Below are 18,552 nucleotides of genomic sequence, written 5' to 3'. Positions count from 1 at the left end.
CAAAAAGGCGGGGCATAGAGGAGAAACAATAATGTACAGTATGTGGAAAATAATGGTTTTATTTTATTTTTTTTACTATAGAGGAGAAACAATAATGTACAGTATGTGGAAAATAATGGGTTTATTTTATTTTTTTTACTATAAACCGCATAGACCCATTTCATTACACCAAATACACAAAATAATATTCTTTTTAGCAGCATCATATGACCCCTTTAACAAGTCTTAAAAACACTTGCAAATGATAAAATGTCGTGACAACGCTGCAGTGGCCCGATCGGGCAAGTGACAAATCTGTCTACTGTCCCGAACGTCTTTCACGCTGGCCCCGGGCCATCGGGCAGTCCTTATTGTTGAGCCCTGAGTTTGTTAGAAAAGTCAGTTTAATGTGGAAGAGAAGTTTTATTGCTTGCATGGACAGAGTGTTAGAGTGAAAGTGGGAGAGCGACAGGCAGCGGAGATGTATATTGCTCAGGACAGGGAGTTCCTCAGTGTGGCACGTTCAGCAGCGGTGCGTGCAGCGCTAATGGCTGCAGGCTCACATTAGTGATGGTGGGGGATGGGCCGGTTTACACACACCACTGGAGGAGCTCTGATCTGCCGCTCCGCTGCAGAACCATACTGTGAAAGCATCACTGAAAAGTGCTCTAAGTAACTCAGGTTTAATGCAGTTATTCATGTACATGCACTTCGTTTAGTAGCAGTAAATGATAGATTAAAGTTGGTGTGAAAATTCATGTTTTTTTATAAATGCAAATTATAGATCATATTGCAAACAATTAATCCTTGTGTGTTTCTTTAAAGAAAAAAGGTAAATGAAAAGGCTTTTTTTTTTCTTTCAATGCTCCACAATTCATAATCGTTAATCCTCTAATGAACCTGCTCCATTTTATTTCTATTGGTGGATGACATCAGAGAGATATTTTGAAGTAACTTGAGCATTAAACGGGTATTATTTTAGCATAAAAAATTACACTGCTGATGCAAAATATTACACTACTGTTCAAAAGCTTGGGGTCAGCTAATTTTTTTTATAGAAATTAAAACTTTTATTCAGCAAGGGCAAATTAAATGTGGATGACATCAGAGAGATATTTTGAAGTAACTTGAGCATTAAACGGGTATTATTTTAGCATAAAAAAATTACACTGCTGATGCAAAATATTACACTACTGTTCAAAAGCTTGGGGTCAGCTAATTTTTTTTATAGAAATTAAAACTTTTATTCAGCAAGGGCAAATTAAACTGATCAAAAGTGACAGTAAATATTTTTGTTAAGAAAATGCCTTTCAAATTAATGCAGTTATTTTTTTTTTTTACTTTCTATTCAACCAAGAATCCTAAATCCTGTTTTTAACATTGTTAATAATGAGAAATGTTTCTTGAGTAAATCTAGCTTTGCCTTTACATTTTAAAATATATTCAAATAGAAAACAGTTGCTTTACATTGTTAAATTATTTCACAATATTACTGTTTACTTTTTGATCAAATAAATCCAGCCTTGGTGAGCATAAGAGGAAAATCTATTTAAAAATCTTACCAACCCCAAACTTCTGAACGGTAGTGTATATTATCTAAAAGTTTAATTATTGTATCATCAGTGCATCTTTGGTTTGGTGTTTTTATGAAGAGCAGACACTGTTTTTCTCATTCTCAAGCTCTCCCCTAAAGGCAAGTCGGTCTCTACTGCTCGTACGTGAGCGGACGGATGTCACTGAGCAGCTGATGACAGTATCTTTTAGTACACTCTTTGACCTATGAATGTTTGACTCGACAGTGTCTACGCTACACTGGCAGAGACCAGGACCTTGTGCCTGTGTAACGCCTTGCCTGCTCTCCATTAATTTAAATTGAAACGCTACACTGTCAGCCCTTTTGAGCCACTGTTTCATGAACATTCGGTGAGGTTCACAGATGCTGATGGTCTTTTTAAAAAAATGTTATCCTCCATAGATGGGTCTTGCAACCGCTAACGGCCCGTTCGGGCAGCAGTACGCACAGGGTTCGGTCCAGCAGATGTCCGGCGCTGGGTTAAACGCTCAGATCCAGAACAAGGCAGCTCTTCCCAACAGCCTCCAGCCCACCCTGAAGGGTGCTTCCAGCGTGCCAAATCTGGTGAGTAACCCTCCACAGCTGGCTCCGGTTCAGTCCAGAACACTTCAGGCCTCTCTTGTCTCTGCGTCACACATCTATTCAGCAGCTATTTATTCTTTCGAGGAGCTAATTGAAGTGCGTGTTTACACGTGACAGAATATGATGCAAAGAGTGGATAATCTGGCTAAATGAAGTCTAAAGCCCCGTTTCCACTGCAGGAACTTTACCCAGGAACTAGGGACTTTGGGCCGGTACTCGGTGTGTTTCCACCGCAGGAACCAGGATCTAAATAAAGTTCCGGGTAAATATTTGCCCCTCAAAGTCCCTGCTCGCGAGGTAGTACTTTTTCAAAGGTCCGGAACTTTCGAGGGCGGGACTTGGGCGCTGAACATGCTGATTGGTTGAGTTCACGCAGCATTGTATTTCAACCACCATTTATTCAGATAATTTTCCAAATATTACTGTTATTGTGTCATAATATAGTTTTTAAAGTATTTCAGGCGAGAAATGTAGTTGTTTAAAACTCAAATCTACGGTTTATTTATAAAGACAGCGCCTATTTGAAAATGTGCTTCGCCGATTTCGGAGACGTGAGCTCCACGCGATCAGCGGGCGCTCAGTGCTCATGTTTCCCGACGAAAGCAGCCTCAACTCGGCTAGGCCTTCTGACATTTGCCGCTGGCTCTGATGTCTCTGTAGTGGTTAAACATAAGATATAGTTTAACAGGTAATCTTTGGTCTTTATTCTATTAATATGTTAAAATGAAAATGAAATGAGGCAGTACTCTTTGATATAATATTACGTTTCATTGTAATGCATGTACGTTCCCTGAACTACATTTCTGCGGCTATTAATGTGTTTAAATGAAACCGAAAAGAGGCAGTGGTGTTTGCTATCATATTTCATCTTATTGTAAATACAGTACCGAGGATGCAAGTCTGAAATTTGCGTACTTTGTATTGAGAAACGCGTGCAGACCTACGTCACCAGACAATTTGCCTAATCTTCTCGGTACTTTAGACTGCAATGGAAATGGAGACAGCAACCGGTCTGGGGAATAAAGCTCCTGGGACAAATTGTTCCAGGTTATTTTGGTGGAAAAGCGGCTTAAAATTGTGTTTGAACAGTCATATCTGAAAATTAATCTAAACTGCTCCGGCATTGGGTAATTAGGTCAACAAAGTATATTTATTTTAATTTGCTTTATTTTCTTTTTTTTTACTGAATAGTTTGAGGTCAGTAAGAATTTTTTTTACATTAATTAAAGGGTGCATAAATACGTTAATTGATTTCTGAAGGATTATGTGACACTGAAGACTGGTGTAATGATGTTGTAAATTCAGCTTTGCATCACAGAAATGAATTACATTTTAAAATGTTCAAATTAAAAACAGGTATTTTAAATTGCAATAATATTTCACAGTATTACTGAGTTGTGGCTGGACGGTTTACAAATAAGAACTGTTAAAACAATTCTGTGTTGTTGAAGCCAAGAGGATAGAACACATTGTTTTGATTAAGGCGTAAAATGGATGCTTAACACCTCAGCGAATAAAATCACAACTTCACAGCCTCTCGTGGCTTGAGGCTTTATCTGACCAACTGAGAATATTTAGAAAGATTTGTTTCTTTATATAATAACAACCGAAATGAAGCTTCTGTCTAATCGAAACTCTTCCCTCCAGCTGCAGCAGCAGGTGCCCTCGGTGGGCATGGTCCCGGGACAGGGGGTGTCGGCGGGCCCCACGGCCGACCCGGAGAAGCGCAAACTGATCCAGCAGCAGCTGGTCCTGCTGCTTCATGCCCACAAGTGCCAGCGGCGAGAGCAGGCCAATGGCGAGGTCCGCGCCTGCGCCCTGCCCCACTGCCGCACCATGAAGAACGTCCTCAACCACATGACCCACTGCCAGGCGGGGAAGTCCTGCCAAGGTGAGAGGCAAAATGAGACCAGTTATGTTAATGTATACCTGGACTCCGGCACTTTACCCCAAGCTCTGAATTTTATAGAAATCATGGTCTGTCATGTGTCATCTCGGAGTCAATCTGAAAGTGCTTGTGTATTCCTCCGTCTTTCTTTGTCCACAACCATATTTCGGTGATGACTTTACATCTCAGTGTTAAACTGTCTGGCCGGGCACTCAGGCTTCATGTAAACTTGGGAAGTCAATCGTGGCTCTTGTGGTTTCACTGTCTATGTATGAAGGATTCTGGAACGTCGAAACACCTTTTATTCCTTGACATGATTTCGTTCGGGCGGAGTGTTTTATTACGGTGTGAAAAACAAATGTCAAGAAGTCTTGCTCGTCAAGAGTGTTATGTCTGATTTATTAGTTGTGCTTATTAAGAGGAGCATGATTATTTATATCACTCTTGAATACTTGGCTTACACTGCAGGAGGGACCTTAATATCATAAGCCATTTTTCAGCACCCATTCTGGACCCATTTTGCACATTTCCACAGCAGAAACCGAGATAGAAAAACTGTTTAAATAACCAAGTTGTCGCAAAACTACATTGCTTCCATTATAATCAACCTCGCTACATTGGAAATTCAATTCAATTCAGTTTGACACAAATTAGTTCTATTTCTGTATATCTGTGTTGTCTTGCACAGCTCTTGTCAATTTGTTTAAACTAATATGATTTTTTTTATTGCAAATATAATGTAAATAATTTACTTAGAATTTTGATTGTTAGTAGATAAAACGGTTAATACAAACTTAATGACGGCCCAGTAACATAGAAAACATTTATCTACCTGCAAACTTGTTGCCTTTCTTTTTGAAATTCACTGTTAAGATGTTGAAATAAGCTATTCGTGTGATGGGTGCAAATCTGAGTTGTTTTTATGTGAATGGACATCTGAAGAGTACTGTCTGTCTTTAGAAACGTTTTGATGGTATTAGGCAGCTCAGCACAACTTTGTGTATGGGGTAACCGCTGTCTTTTTGATTTTCCATAAGTGCCACCTAGATTCAGAGTGTGAATTTGCATTTTCATTCAGCCCACCTACCGTTTTTTTTTCTTCAGACCAATTACATATAACATACTTAATTTTTTTTGTTCAGCTGAAATGTAATGTTTATAATTTTATAAAATTTTTGATCAAAAACCTGTATGAGTTGAAGTGTGAAGTTGTTCAATTCATAGTTCTTTCCATAATTTTAGTTTAGGATGTTACCATAGACATGGGTGGCGTTTCAAAACAACGTTGCTACCTAAACATGTCATTCTATTCTAATGTCATAATTGTCCAAAAGCGATTTCAAGATTCCAAGTTTTTGAAGAAAAATTCCCCATTTCCCCAGTAATCAACCACCCTGTAACGTCCCCAGCAACTGTATAGATGATCATTGTTCATACTTTTTATTCAGGTTTTTATTCATCAGGTTTTTCTAATTCTTTTAAGTGCATGATTGCTCAGTATTGTAATTTTTTTTATGATTTTCTCCATTTCCACAGTGGCTCACTGCGCCTCCTCTAGACAGATCATCTCGCACTGGAAGAACTGCACCCGGCACGACTGCCCCGTCTGTCTGCCCCTGAAAAATGCCAGTGACAAGAGAAACCAGCAGCGTAAGTCGTACTCTCATTTAAAATAAACCACCTACACCGATACATTCTCTGCATGCATACCTGCAAACTAGGGCTAGGCGATATGGGCAAAAAAATAATATCTCTATTTTTTGGGCGATTTGCGATATACGGTATATATCTTTGTATTTTTGTTTTTGTATTTGTATTTTTAAAAAATCTATTTTATATATATATATATATATATATATTTCACTTACCGCCCAATGTTGTCCAACAAAACAATACATATTACAGGCTATGAAAACAAATAAAGTGAATGTAACCATGTAAGCCTTTGTGCAAAAAAGGGTTCAAATCACATTTCGTTCTAACATTGCAATCTAAAAACAAAAATAAGGTTTTTAAAGCGAAAGTTAAATTCACTAAACTAAAAATGAGAATAAATGAGAACAAAAGCACAGAGTTGTCTAAGGCTATTTTGATTACCCCACAGGGCTCGCAAAATCGCTAGCCTGACATCCCAGGGCTATTGTGTTTTCCAGTCGGGCTACCAAAATGTTTGATTTGGGTTGTGCACTAGCTTGTAGGGGTAACGGCCTTTCCACACAGAGCGTGAAAAAGCAAAACGAATATCGGGACGCGATGACGTTCTGGAATAAAACAATAGATTTCTATGGATGTGTCCACATAGACCGCGAACATTCACGCACCGAAAATACGATTTTTTTTTCCGAACCAGTATGACGAATCTTTTCAGTTTCGCAAAGTGAAAACACGGGCCGTCCAATAAGATTTGAGCTAGGATCACGTGACCGGAGCAGCTGCTGTTGTACAAAAAGGCAGGAGTGGTGGCGCGGTTTCGAAAACCAGTGTAAAGTGTAAAGTGTATCCCGGACAAGAGAAGAGAGTGGATGCTGAGTTCTTGTTATCGTTGGTATTTGAGAACAAATTTATTCACATGTTCTTTATACAGAATAACATTTCTATTAATTGTCCACTGAATTATCTGATAACTGTAGAGCACTGTCCGTTTTCTTCCACGTGCGCGAGTGTTATGAGTCAGTGCGTTCACTCTTTTTCTACACATGAAATATGAAAGTAAATAGACATATGATTGACGATATATTTTCTGTATGTGTTTTGTATGCAGCTCATGGTATTTTTATAGCAATAAAGGATGTTTGACAAGTATTAGCAGTGTAGCATTATTAAACATACAAAGAGTGCATGTGTCTGCTTATTAATCAAAATCAAATATAGATCACAATTGAAAGTTATTACAAGCACTCGATCATGGTTTAAAGTGGGTAAGCAGATACATTAATAAATACACAAGTGTAGCTTGATGCTAATTGTACTTCTAATTATATTTTAGGATGTAGCCTATTCTTGTAAGCATTATAGATAGTTTGTTTCTGGTGTATAACCTTGTTTATCTTAATTTAATGCTGTATATTGATATACAACGATCAACTATCGAAGTCTTGCCGATTTAAACATTCAGGTGTTTTAAACCATTCACGCGCATTCGGAGCTGCGCGCACTCATTCACAGCGTGCACAGAGAGCCGTGTTTCAGACAATGCGCGTACACAGAATTGATTCCTCTTTCACGTATCCTTGCATCTGAATGAACGCATACACACAAAATTATCTCAAAATAACTGTCTTGGCAAGTATTCTCGTAAACACAGTCAGTAATGTCTTAAGTGAACGTAAACAGTGGAGAAAGAAATCTCAAGTGCATCTATAGCCGCTTTTCCACCAAAATTACCTGGAACAATTTGTCCCAGGAGCTTTATTCCCCAGACCTGTTGCGGTCTCCGTTTCCATCGCGGTCTAAAGTACCGAGAAGATTAGGCAAATTGTCTGGTGACGTAGGTCTGCGCGCATTTCTCAATACAAAGTCCGCAAATTTCGGACTTTCATCCTCTGTATTTTGGACTTCGCAAGTTCGACTCGGGAGTGTGAACTCCCGCGGACGGGACGACACAAGTCCGGTAATTCTGCAAAGAGCAGCGTACTTGATAACGTCAGTCAGCTCACCTTGGCTACTGCAATTTTCCTCACTGTATTTACAATAAGATGAAATATGATATCAAACACCACTGCCTCTTTTCGGTTTCATTTAAACATATTAATAGCCGCAGAAATGTAGTTCAGGGAACATACATGCATTACAAAGAAACAAAATATTATATCAAACAGTATTGCCTCATTTTATTTTAATTTTAACATATTAATAGAATAAAGACCAAAGATTACCTGTTAGATTTACCCAAAACTAACTATATCTTATGTTTAACCACTACAGAGACATCAGAGCCAGCGGCAAATGTCAGAAGGACTAGCCAAGTTTAGGCTGCTCTCGTCGGGAAACATGAGCACTGAGCGCCTGCTGATCACGTGGAGCTCACGTCTCCGAAATCGGCAAAGCACATTTTCAAATAGGCGGTCTTTATAAATAAACCGTAGATTTGAGTTTTTTCAGGCGAGAATTTCTCGCCTGAAATACTTTTAAAACTACATTTCATGACACAATAACAGTAATATTTAGAAAATTATCTGAATAAATGGTGGTTGAAATACAATGCTGCGTGAACTCAACCAATCAGCATGTTCAGCGCCCAAGTCCCGCCCTCTAAAGTTCCGGACCTTTAAAAAAGTACTACCTCGCGAGCAGGAACTTTCTGAGGGGCAAATATTTACCCGGAACTTTATTTAGATCCTGGTTCCTGCGGTGGAAACCGGCCCAAAGTCCCTAGTTCCTGGGTGAAGTTTCTGCAGTGGAAACGGGGCTATTATATTGGATCCGTGCATTCAGTCTTAACTCTTTCCCCGCCAGCATTTTTGAAAAAAGTTGCCAGCCACCGCCAGCGATTTTGATGATTTTCGCTCAAATTTGATGGCCTCCAGTATATTTTGCTGTATGAATATTTGAATATGCAATACACCAAAATAAAGATCAGACATTTTCGAATCCATTCAGCCGATCTCCGGGTCTGGCGGTAGCACTTTTAGCTGTAGCTTAGCATAGATCATTAAATCTGATTAGACCATTAGCATCTCGCACAAGAATGACCGAAGAGTTTCTATATTTTTCCTATTTAAAACTTAACTCTTCTGTAGTTACATCGTGTACTAAGACCAACGGAAAATGAAAAGTTGCGATTTTCTAGGCCGATATGGCTAGGAACTATACTCTCATTCCGGCGTAATAATCAAGGAACTTTGCTGCCGTACCATGGGTGCAGCAGGTGCAATGATATTACGTTGGTCTTAATAAACGATGCAACTACAGAAGAGTCAAGTTTTAAATAGGAAAAATATAAAAACTCTTTGGTCATTCTTGAGCAAGATGGTAACGGTCTAATCAGATTCAATGATCTATGCTAAGCTGCAGCTAAAAGTGCTACCGCCAGACCCGGAGATCGGCTGAATGGATTCGAAAACGGTAAAACTCAACTGTTTAACTCTAGGGGAGTTGGAAAATGAGCCTATTTTCAAAAATAGTGGAGTGTTCCTTTAAATCTCATTTTGTTAAAAAGAAAAATTGTGAGAAAATTGTATTGTGAAATCAGTATCGTGCATAGTGAGTTGAGTGAATCGTTACTTCCCAATATGTTACTAGTTTTTGCTGTGGTATCAAAGAAGTATTATTTAAATAATAAAGAACCATATTTTTTTTTGCTCGTCTGCAAAAGGACCTGATCTGTTACTCAAATTATGATATGATAATGCAATATGATCCGAGCCGTGGGTTTTGTGATCCGTTGCACCCCTACTCTCTTGACTTGTTATTTGAAGAAAAAAGAGATCACTGAAGTTTTTAATCATGCTGATTTGTCTGCAGTGAAGTTCAGCCGATGTCTTTTTTTTAATAAATTCTTTTATTCGGACTACTTAAATTCATTTTGGGCTACCAAAATCTGAAGAATATCTGCCCAAAGGGCTACCAGCGATTTTGAAATTTTGCGAGCCCTGCCCCATTACTGTCACTTTAGAGTCAGTGCTATCATAAAATTAGACTTACTTGTAGGTTTAAAATTCTACGTGTCACATTTATTGTCCAACTACAAATATTTCAGCGAATGTACATTTTAGTCAATTATTGCACTCCTATTTAATTGAGCTCTGTCTGTTTGGCGCGCATGTGCGTGGCGGCGCTCGTTCACTGAAGTTTGTGAAGTTTAGCGGATAATCCCAAAGCAGAAGGCTCATGCACTCCTGACAGAAACATTTAAATATTTCCATGACTTCCTAACATTTACAGATGAAGAATGTACCTGTGAAATGTAAGTTATGCATTCAAGAAGACAGCACATCTCAAACATATTAAACAGCACGAGTAGCCTAGTGTCTCTGTCAGTGGCACACGCAGCCTTTCTGTCCGAGCATCTGACGGGCCGAGCCGCTTAAAATAATGTGCGAAACTATAAACTATACCATGTCTTACCAGTTTTTAAAGGCCTTAATATGAAGCTTGTCACATGCTTAGAACAAATTGGAATATGCACTTTCTCCACAGCAGCTCAATCTGTGTCCTCCACTATATTTTCAAATGTGCTCGTATCAAATCACTGTATATCAATATAAACTGTATTGCCTCATATCGAATTGCTTATAAAAAAAAAATCGATATATAGAGAGAAATTGCAAGCTCGAAGAGTGAAATTGCAAGACAAGAGTATGTTCGACCAAAGTCCTTTTCTCGGTTCGACTTGAAGCAGCGATGTGCAGACCGATCGCTGTATGACATCAAAGCACCGCGAGAGCTATAGGGAGCAGACGACTGCGCATGCTTTCGAATCGCTCTCGCGGTACTTTGCGGTCCGATCAGTCTGCGCGCTGCTGCTTCAAATCGAACACACCTCATCTCACAGCTGGTCCGTTTTTACCTCACACTTACGCTCACATCCGCATATAAACATGTTGTCGGCATGGAAGTTCTTCATTGTAAATTAAACGGACACAAAGTTCACAATTTGTAATACAATATTGACTGTTTTTGCTCAAGTTCGCTGACAAAGTTTCAATCAAAGCCACAGCAGAACTGTTTTGTGTCTCCGAGCAACACAGCGGTGTTTCGATACTGAATGAATCCACGTTTTTGAACGAATCAAGTGAGTCAATGATTCAGTAACCCATTCATAAAGACATTAGTCACTTGCCTCGTTTTTGAATGAATCAGCGTATGAATGAATGACTAATGACTCGCTCATTAAAACAGTCATTTACCATCATCTACTGGTGGTTTGGTTTCATATTTAAAAGTATTGCATTTTTCCCAACATTTTTAACTTGTATGTTCAAAAATATTTAAAACATGAATCGTATAAAATTATTTATGTATTTGAAATTTTGTGGTTTAAATCCATTTATGGCACCTCAGCTTCATTAAACAGTCTGTGTAATACATCTAATGCCACTTCAGATGCAGCTTCTGTTTCCTCTGCAGTGAAAAGATGGAGTTTGTTGATAGTATGCGCACTCTGTGAACATTAAAATTAGCAAAAATAAATTACTCCACTGCTCACAAAGAGAAGTATGAACACTGATGACAACAGAGTTGCACTGTACAAAAAGTTTGTGGTATAAATTAGCTTTTTTTTTATTACTTGAAGCATATGTTGTCTTTTTACTTTATTTTGTTGTCAGTGCACCAGAACGATTCATTTACATGTTAAATTCTCAAACATTTTCTTCTGGGGGGGGCCCTAGACCCCTAGACCCCAGACCCCCCTACAAGGGTCATATTCTGAACTGTCACCTTTTTGACCTCTTGTGAGTTTGCAGGTATGTGCATGAGCTTACTTTCCAAGCTGGATTTTGATCATATTTTCATAGATCAAGGTTATACTTCATGCTACTTCATGGTAACACTGCGTATGAAACAAACAAACAAAAAAGTTCCCAGCACTATCATGTGATTGAATTAGTACAGTTAATGGCTGAATCTCACAAATAACTAAATATTTTGCATAAATATTTAGTCTCTTATTAGGGCTATTGAGATTTTTTGCAATTTGATCAATGCAAAAAAAAAAAAAAAAAAGTGAAAATGAAATTCGTCCTTCCTGCCCCGATACACAAAATTGACTATTTTAAATGTATAAAAATGTCTAAATGAATGTTTTAAATCTATGAACTCAGGTTTGTTCCTCTACTGATTGTGTGTTTGCATCTCTTGCTTTGAGATACGGGGTGCTTTCAGATGAGTGCTGCCACCTGTAGGTCGTGTGTGCAGCTCGGCTGCGCTCTGAATGTGAAAGCATGAGACCAGCAGCGGATTCCGGCAGGCAGCGGGACTGTAATCTGACACTGCGGGGGAGGGGCTCCACCCCTGGTTTTTCACAGGGGTGGGACACACAGAGCTCCCGCTCTCTGATTGGACAGCCGATCACTGACTTGTTTAAATCCCCTTGTAGTGGCAACAGAAGCACGCTCTCTCAGTGTCTCTTGCAGTTCTGTTCTCTGCCGCAGCTCGAAGTGCTCTGTGTTTGTAAAATGGCTATTCCACTTCAGTCACTTCTGTTTCCAGATCAATCTTCCCCAGTTGATTGATTACATTAAGATTTGTAGACTTTTTTTTAGTACTGCATACTTTCTTAAATGTTATGTTTAAATTTCTAATTATTTATGCACTAATTTTGCATATACTTCCAGAACAGAAATCTAAACAATGGATAAAGCCAGGTTCAAAGTTCTTTTATTTAGTGGACAAATGAAAGTTGAAGCAGAGGGGATTTTGGATATCTCTCTTTATCAACAGTCAGATAAAAATAAAATTTTACCATGTTTTTAGGAATAAAATATGTAAATCAGGGGAATTATGTATAACAAAATCCCTCTGCAAAAACCTTCAGAATACATGAATAAAAGTAGTTTGATTTGATTCAACAAACATTGTTTCTTCTATTTGCAGCGATGCTGAGCTCTCCTAACACTGGCATGCAGGCTCCGCTGGGCCCTGTAGGCACGAGTCAACCCACTACGCCCGCCATCAGCAGCGGCACGCACATAGACCCCAGCTCTATGCAGCGGGCGTACGCCGCACTCGGCCTCCCGTACGGGAACCAGCCAGCTGCGCAGACACAGGTCGCAGGACAGCAGCCCACGCAGACCCAGCAGCAGCAGATGCGCTCCATGCCTGCACTAGGTAGCAACTTCAATTCGCAAGGAAATCGAAAAAGTGTTTTTTTGAGGAAGAGCTGAATATTTGTGTATTTTTCATTATTAGCCTTGAAAGCTGCTATCATTCTGTAACTTCATCTTGCATCGTATTGATTACTGTGAGCCATTTATTAAACATACACACATTCTATTGCATAATTATATCTACTAAATGCAATTTATCAAATATCTTTAAACATGCACAAGTGCATCAGAATCTTTATTGCGTAATTAGATTTGCTAAATGCATGGATAAAGATCAAAATTGGCATCAAGTGCATCATGGTCTATAAACGATAGATTTAATTGCATCTGCTGTCAGTATGCATTGAAACATCATGCTGCTCCTCATATTGTGTATCCGTGTGTAACCCCTGTCTGGTTTCCCACAACATCTTCAGGCACTAACCAGATGAACATCGGCGGTAATGGTATGGCCGATCAGACGAACCTTCACACTGATTCCTCTCTCCCCTTATCACTCAACAAGTGAGTCTCTTCACTTTCACCCCTCACCTTTAACCTCTCACACATATTGCAAAGCAGGAAATGTTCATCTGTAGAGTCCAGCAATGTAAGAGTGCAAACAATGTCATTGTAGAATGATTTTACAGCAATTCTGTAGCAATAAACGGTTGAATGTGAAAATCTGAGATGATAAAATGGAAAAATATTTTTAAAACTAACATTGAAACAAACTCAAAATGATTTTTGTTTTTGGCCTGATTTTGAGCGAAATGTCGTCACACCAGTACGTTCTTTGATTTTTGCTTGAAGAATTTAAGTTTTTGGCAAGGCAAAACTTGAAAACTAATGTTGTAATCCTGCTCCCACAGTCAGATGATGCCAGACGGGTTGAACTTGGGCGGCACGGGGAACCTGCCCACAGCTGCGCCGCTGTCAATGCCTGGCATGAAGAAGCCCTGGCACGAGCACGTCACTCAGGACTTGAGGAATCACCTAGTGCACAAGCTGTGAGTTGAAGTCATCATGTTTCAAATTCATGATTTGTCAAGGGCAGTTCTCTTAACCCTGTATTTCCCTACAGAGTTCAAGCCATATTCCCGACCCCAGACCCTGCAGCACTGAAGGACAGACGCATGGAGAACTTGGTCGCTTATGCGCGTAAGGTGGAAGGGGACATGTACGAGTCTGCCAACAGCAGGGTAAAGCACACAAACTTTCTTCCTACGTCTTACCCTTCTTTCAGGATGGTGTTTTGTGACTGTAAGAAGGCACCAGGTGGCTCATGTTTTTATATCTCTTAACATCTCGTGTCCAGGATGAGTATTACCACTTTCTGGCTGAGAAGATCTATAAGATCCAGAAGGAGCTGGAGGAGAAGAGAAAGTCCAGGCTGTCGAAGCCCCAAATGGGCGCTCCGGGTCCTCAGCAGCCTGGCCTTCCCCAGCCCAACACTATAGGACCTGGACAAGCCATCCGGCCTCCGAGTTAGTGGCTTTGTTTTTGTAATGCTTTGATCTTCTGGTTGTTAGATTTAGCCTGGCTGCTTTCTTGATTAGCTGTTTAAAATATGCCTTATTTCCTCAGATGGACCTGTTCCTATGTCCAATGTGCCAAATCAGTTGATGGCCCGGATGCAGGTCCCTCAAGGTATGGTTTTTCATTCTGTATACATACACTGCCTGTCCAAAAAAAACAAAAACACACTCTAATATTTAATTGGACCGCCTTTAGCTTTGGTTACGGCACACATTCGCCGTGGCATCGTTTTGATAAGCTTCTGCAATGTCACAACATTTATTCCCATCCAGAGTTGCATTAATTTTTCACCAAGATCTTGTATTGATGATGGGCGAGTCGGACTGCTGCACAAAGTCTTCTCCAGCACATCCCAAAGATTCTCAATGGGGTTAAGTTCTGGACTCTGTGGTGGCCAATCCATGTGTGAAAATGATGTCTCATGCTCCCTGAACCACTCTTTCACAATTTGAGCCCGACGAATCCTGGCATTGTCATCTTGGAATATGCCCGTGCCATCAGGGAAGACAAAATCCATTGATGGAATAACCTGGTCATTCAGTATATTCAGGTAGTCAGCTGACCTCATTATTTGGGCACATAACGTTGCTGAACCTAGACCTGACCAACTGCATCAAACCCAGATCATAGCACTGCCCCCACAGGCTTGTACGGTAGGCTCTAGGCATGATGGGTGCATCACTTCATCTGCCTCTCTTCTTACCCTGATGCGCCCATCACTCTGGAACAGGGTAAATCTGGACTCATCAGACCACTTGACCTTCTTCCATTGCTCCAGAGTTCAATCTTTATACTCCCTAGCAAACTGAAGCCTTTTTTTCCAATTAGCCTCACTGATAAGTGGTTTTCTTAAGGCTACACAGCTGTTTAGTCCCAATCTCTTGAGTTCCCTTCACATTGTGCGTGTGGAAATGCTCTTACTTTCACAATTAAACATAGCCGTGAGTTCTACTGTTTTCAGTTTTGTTGATTTCAGCAAACGTTCAAGTGATCACGATCATTCAAGATTTTTTTCCGACCACATTTCTTCCTCGAAGATGATGGTTCCCCACTATCCTTCCAGTTTTTAATAATGCGTTGGACAGTTCTTAACCCAATTTTAGTAGTTTCAGCAATCTCCTTAGATGTTTTCTTTGCTTGATGCATGCCAATAATTTGACCCTTCTGAAACAGATTAACATCTTTTCCACGAATACAGGATGTCTTCCGACATGGTTGTTTAAGAAATGAGAAGCTACTCATTGCATCAGTTAGGTTTAAATAACTTGTTGCCAGCTGAAACATAATCATCCATGCAGTAATTATCCAATGGGACCCATTTGCTTAGTTAAATCCAGGTGGTGACTTTTTTTTTGGACGGGCAGTGTATATACACTACTGTTCAAAAGTTTGAGGTAGTTACGTTTTTGAAAAGAAGTATCTAATGCTCAAAAAGTCTCCATTTATTTGATTAAAACTACAGTAAAAACAGTAATATTGTAAAATATTACAATTTAAAATAACTGTTTCTGTTTTAATGTCTTTTATTTCTGTGATGCAAAGGTGAATTTTCAGAATCATTACTCCAGTCTTCAGTGTCTTTCCCAAAATCTCACTGACTAGAACAGTTGTGTACATTCTTCTATATCGTCTGTGATTCCTTTTTGGCATAAATGTTAGGCAGAATGTAATAACTTCATCTCTGAAAACAGCAGCCTTTCTGAAATTGTCAGAAGTAAACGCATTTGAGGGCAACCTTAATTGAACCATTTATGGCAAAAATGAAAATGATTTGCACTGTAAAATGTCATATTACAGAAGTGAAATCAGTTGTGAATGCCATTTCAAGTTGACTTGAGTAGGATAAAAGCAGTCGGGCAGGTCATACTGGTAGCGCAGGAATTACTCAAAAGCTTCAATCTCCCGTTGAATAGAAAAGCTCTTTACCTTCTTTTAATGTGTTTGTATCATGCTCTTCAGGGATGGGCCAGTTCAACCCCGTGACCATGCAGATGTCCCAGTCACCGGTGGGAGCTCCTCGGGCTGCGTCCCCTATGGCCCACCCCCCTCAGATGGGCATGGGTACCGTTCCAGTGGTGAGCAGCAAGAAGTGATTCCAGACTGATTCCAGTTTTGGAGTTTTTGGAACTTTATATTTAAAAAAAAGTGTATTTTTAGTTGGATTGAAATGTTTTCTCCGTTCATTTTAAGTGTAATTATAGTCAACATTGTTCTTGAGGTGTGCGCCTTTTTGGATTTGTATTCACGAAAACAAGCTTGTTTCACTAGAAAGTAAACTTGTCAATAGCGTTATCATTCATGTTGTCAAAATAGTTTTTTAGGGCAAAAACATACTTTTGTGGCTCAATTCTAATTTCTCTTTATTCTTTTGCAGATGAGTATGTCTCCCTCCAGGTTGCCGCAGGCACCAACAATGATGGGAGGCCATGCTAGCAACATGGTGGGCCAGACGCCCAACCAGAACCAGTTCATGAACCAGACGCCGTTCCCTGCCTCAGCCGGGGGCATGAATGTGAATGTAAACCTGGCTCAGCAGTCGGGACAGACTGTCCCACAGGTGAGGAGTCAGAATTTTCACACCTTTAGTACGGTTTCATTGTTTGTGGTGTTACTTGTGTGTTCATAAGAGACGTTTCACCTCCACAAACACTTCTTGTCTTCCTGTCATAGTGTGCATTAGTGCCTGCCCCCTTTTTCAGCAGCATTGGTTCCAGAGGTGTTTTTCCATTCATTTTTTCATAGAGATTTAAAAAAAAAAGTTATAAGCCATGAACTAAACCAATCAGCTGAGGAGGAGAATCGCAATATTATTTACATTACGTTTATTTGAAGTAAAAAGAATTTGCAAATTCAAACAGAGAAACAAAGGTACAAGACTGGGTACTTGTCGACTTTAAAGAGGGAAAGAACTGCAATCCCAAAATAAAAATGGAGCAATATAAAAAATATTTATTTAAAGTGGTTCAATATATTTTAAGTTCAAAATGTGCATAATTATATACAAATATATAAAAAAATAAAAATTTAAGAGCATAGGAAGACCGATTTGATTGCGTCATTAGCGGTGCTTCATGGGAGTTGGCGTTCCCATTTTGGCGCAGTTTGCTCGCCACACCTTTCTTATTGGTGGAATTTTCTTTGCAGAATTATGGTTAATGTAGTTTTTCAACGGGCTTCCCACTATGAAACATAATTCTTTAAAAAATAAGTTGAAATAATAGGGTCTGATGGGTTCAACAAAAGCATATATCATCGATTAACAACCTCGGAGCTCACAGTAGATGTCTTTAAAGGTTTATAAATTAATAATCAATTTCCCTATGGAGAAAATGAATGGAGTTTTTCCAATCCGGAACCTGACTGTTGTACTCTGTTGTAGTTTGTTGTGCTGTATCTGAGTTGGTATGCCCTGCATTTCTCCTCTGCAGCAGCAGCCGAACACTAACCTGACCCTGAATCCCGTGGGCCCTCTGGGCACCCCGTCCACCCTGTGCTCCACCCCTCCTCCGCCCTCTGCCTCCACCCCGTCAGCTGCCGCACTCCAGACCCAGCCTTCCACGCCGGCCTCAGCCGGGGGCCACGTCACGCCCACCCACATCCCCAGCGGCTTGCCCCGCCCTCCCTCAGCCCTGGGCTCCTCCCCCGCCCACTCCCAGCCGCTCACGCCCCTGCAGCCCCATCCTGAGCCCCCCCTGCAGATGCAGCAGCCCACCTCTGTGCAAGCGCAGCAGCCCAGCACTCCGGTGAGGATCGCCATGAAAACACAGCCTCGATTGCAGCTGTATGCCATGACACCCTTAACTCATGTCCTTCCTCGTTTGTCTGTCCATTAGCTCTCTCAGATGGCTGCTAGTGTTGATAATAGAGTTCCTACGCCAGCATCCGTGGCCGAGACCCACTCCCAGCAAGCTTTGCCCCCCGACTACCCTGCTGCTGAACACAAAACTGAGCATCAAGAAGACGAGCAGGACTTTGAATCTGGGAAAAAGAGACCCAATGTCAAGATGGAGGTGTGACTTAAAAAACAGTTAAAACTTAACAGGGGCTTAAAAATGGTTCAACAATTCTTGATTATATTTGGTAGTGTTTCTTGAGTGTTTTACACTACTGTTCAAAAGTAAGAAAATAGTGAATTAATATTAGTAAGAAATTAATATTAATATTAGTAAGAAATTTTATTCAGCAAGGAGGCATTAAATTGATCAAAAGTTACAGTAAAGACATTTGTTACAACAGATTTCTAT

General features: G+C 40.1%; 1 protein-coding gene across 1 annotated transcript in view; it reads left to right on the top strand.

Annotated features, from left to right (window-relative positions):
• LOC107601576 (CREB-binding protein-like) overlaps window positions 1–18,552 on the top strand; it is a 58,151-nt gene that overhangs the window by 28,977 nt on the left and 10,622 nt on the right. The window contains exons 3-15 of the mRNA XM_016293812.1: window positions 1,955–2,116; window positions 3,782–4,025; window positions 5,559–5,672; window positions 12,558–12,791; window positions 13,207–13,294; window positions 13,642–13,779; window positions 13,854–13,971; window positions 14,088–14,256; window positions 14,357–14,419; window positions 16,268–16,383; window positions 16,683–16,865; window positions 17,737–18,051; window positions 18,142–18,318. Of these exons, the coding sequence (XP_016149298.1) occupies window positions 1,955–2,116; window positions 3,782–4,025; window positions 5,559–5,672; window positions 12,558–12,791; window positions 13,207–13,294; window positions 13,642–13,779; window positions 13,854–13,971; window positions 14,088–14,256; window positions 14,357–14,419; window positions 16,268–16,383; window positions 16,683–16,865; window positions 17,737–18,051; window positions 18,142–18,318 (2,121 nt within the window). The remainder of the gene's footprint in view (window positions 1–1,954; window positions 2,117–3,781; window positions 4,026–5,558; window positions 5,673–12,557; window positions 12,792–13,206; window positions 13,295–13,641; window positions 13,780–13,853; window positions 13,972–14,087; window positions 14,257–14,356; window positions 14,420–16,267; window positions 16,384–16,682; window positions 16,866–17,736; window positions 18,052–18,141; window positions 18,319–18,552) is intronic.

The sequence above is a fragment of the Sinocyclocheilus grahami genome, unplaced genomic scaffold (assembly GCF_001515645.1).
Source record: "Sinocyclocheilus grahami isolate Dianchi unplaced genomic scaffold, SAMN03320097.WGS_v1.1 scaffold307.1, whole genome shotgun sequence".
Classification (NCBI taxonomy): domain Eukaryota; kingdom Metazoa; phylum Chordata; class Actinopteri; order Cypriniformes; family Cyprinidae; genus Sinocyclocheilus; species Sinocyclocheilus grahami.
This window is presented reverse-complemented; position numbering and strand designations above follow the sequence as displayed.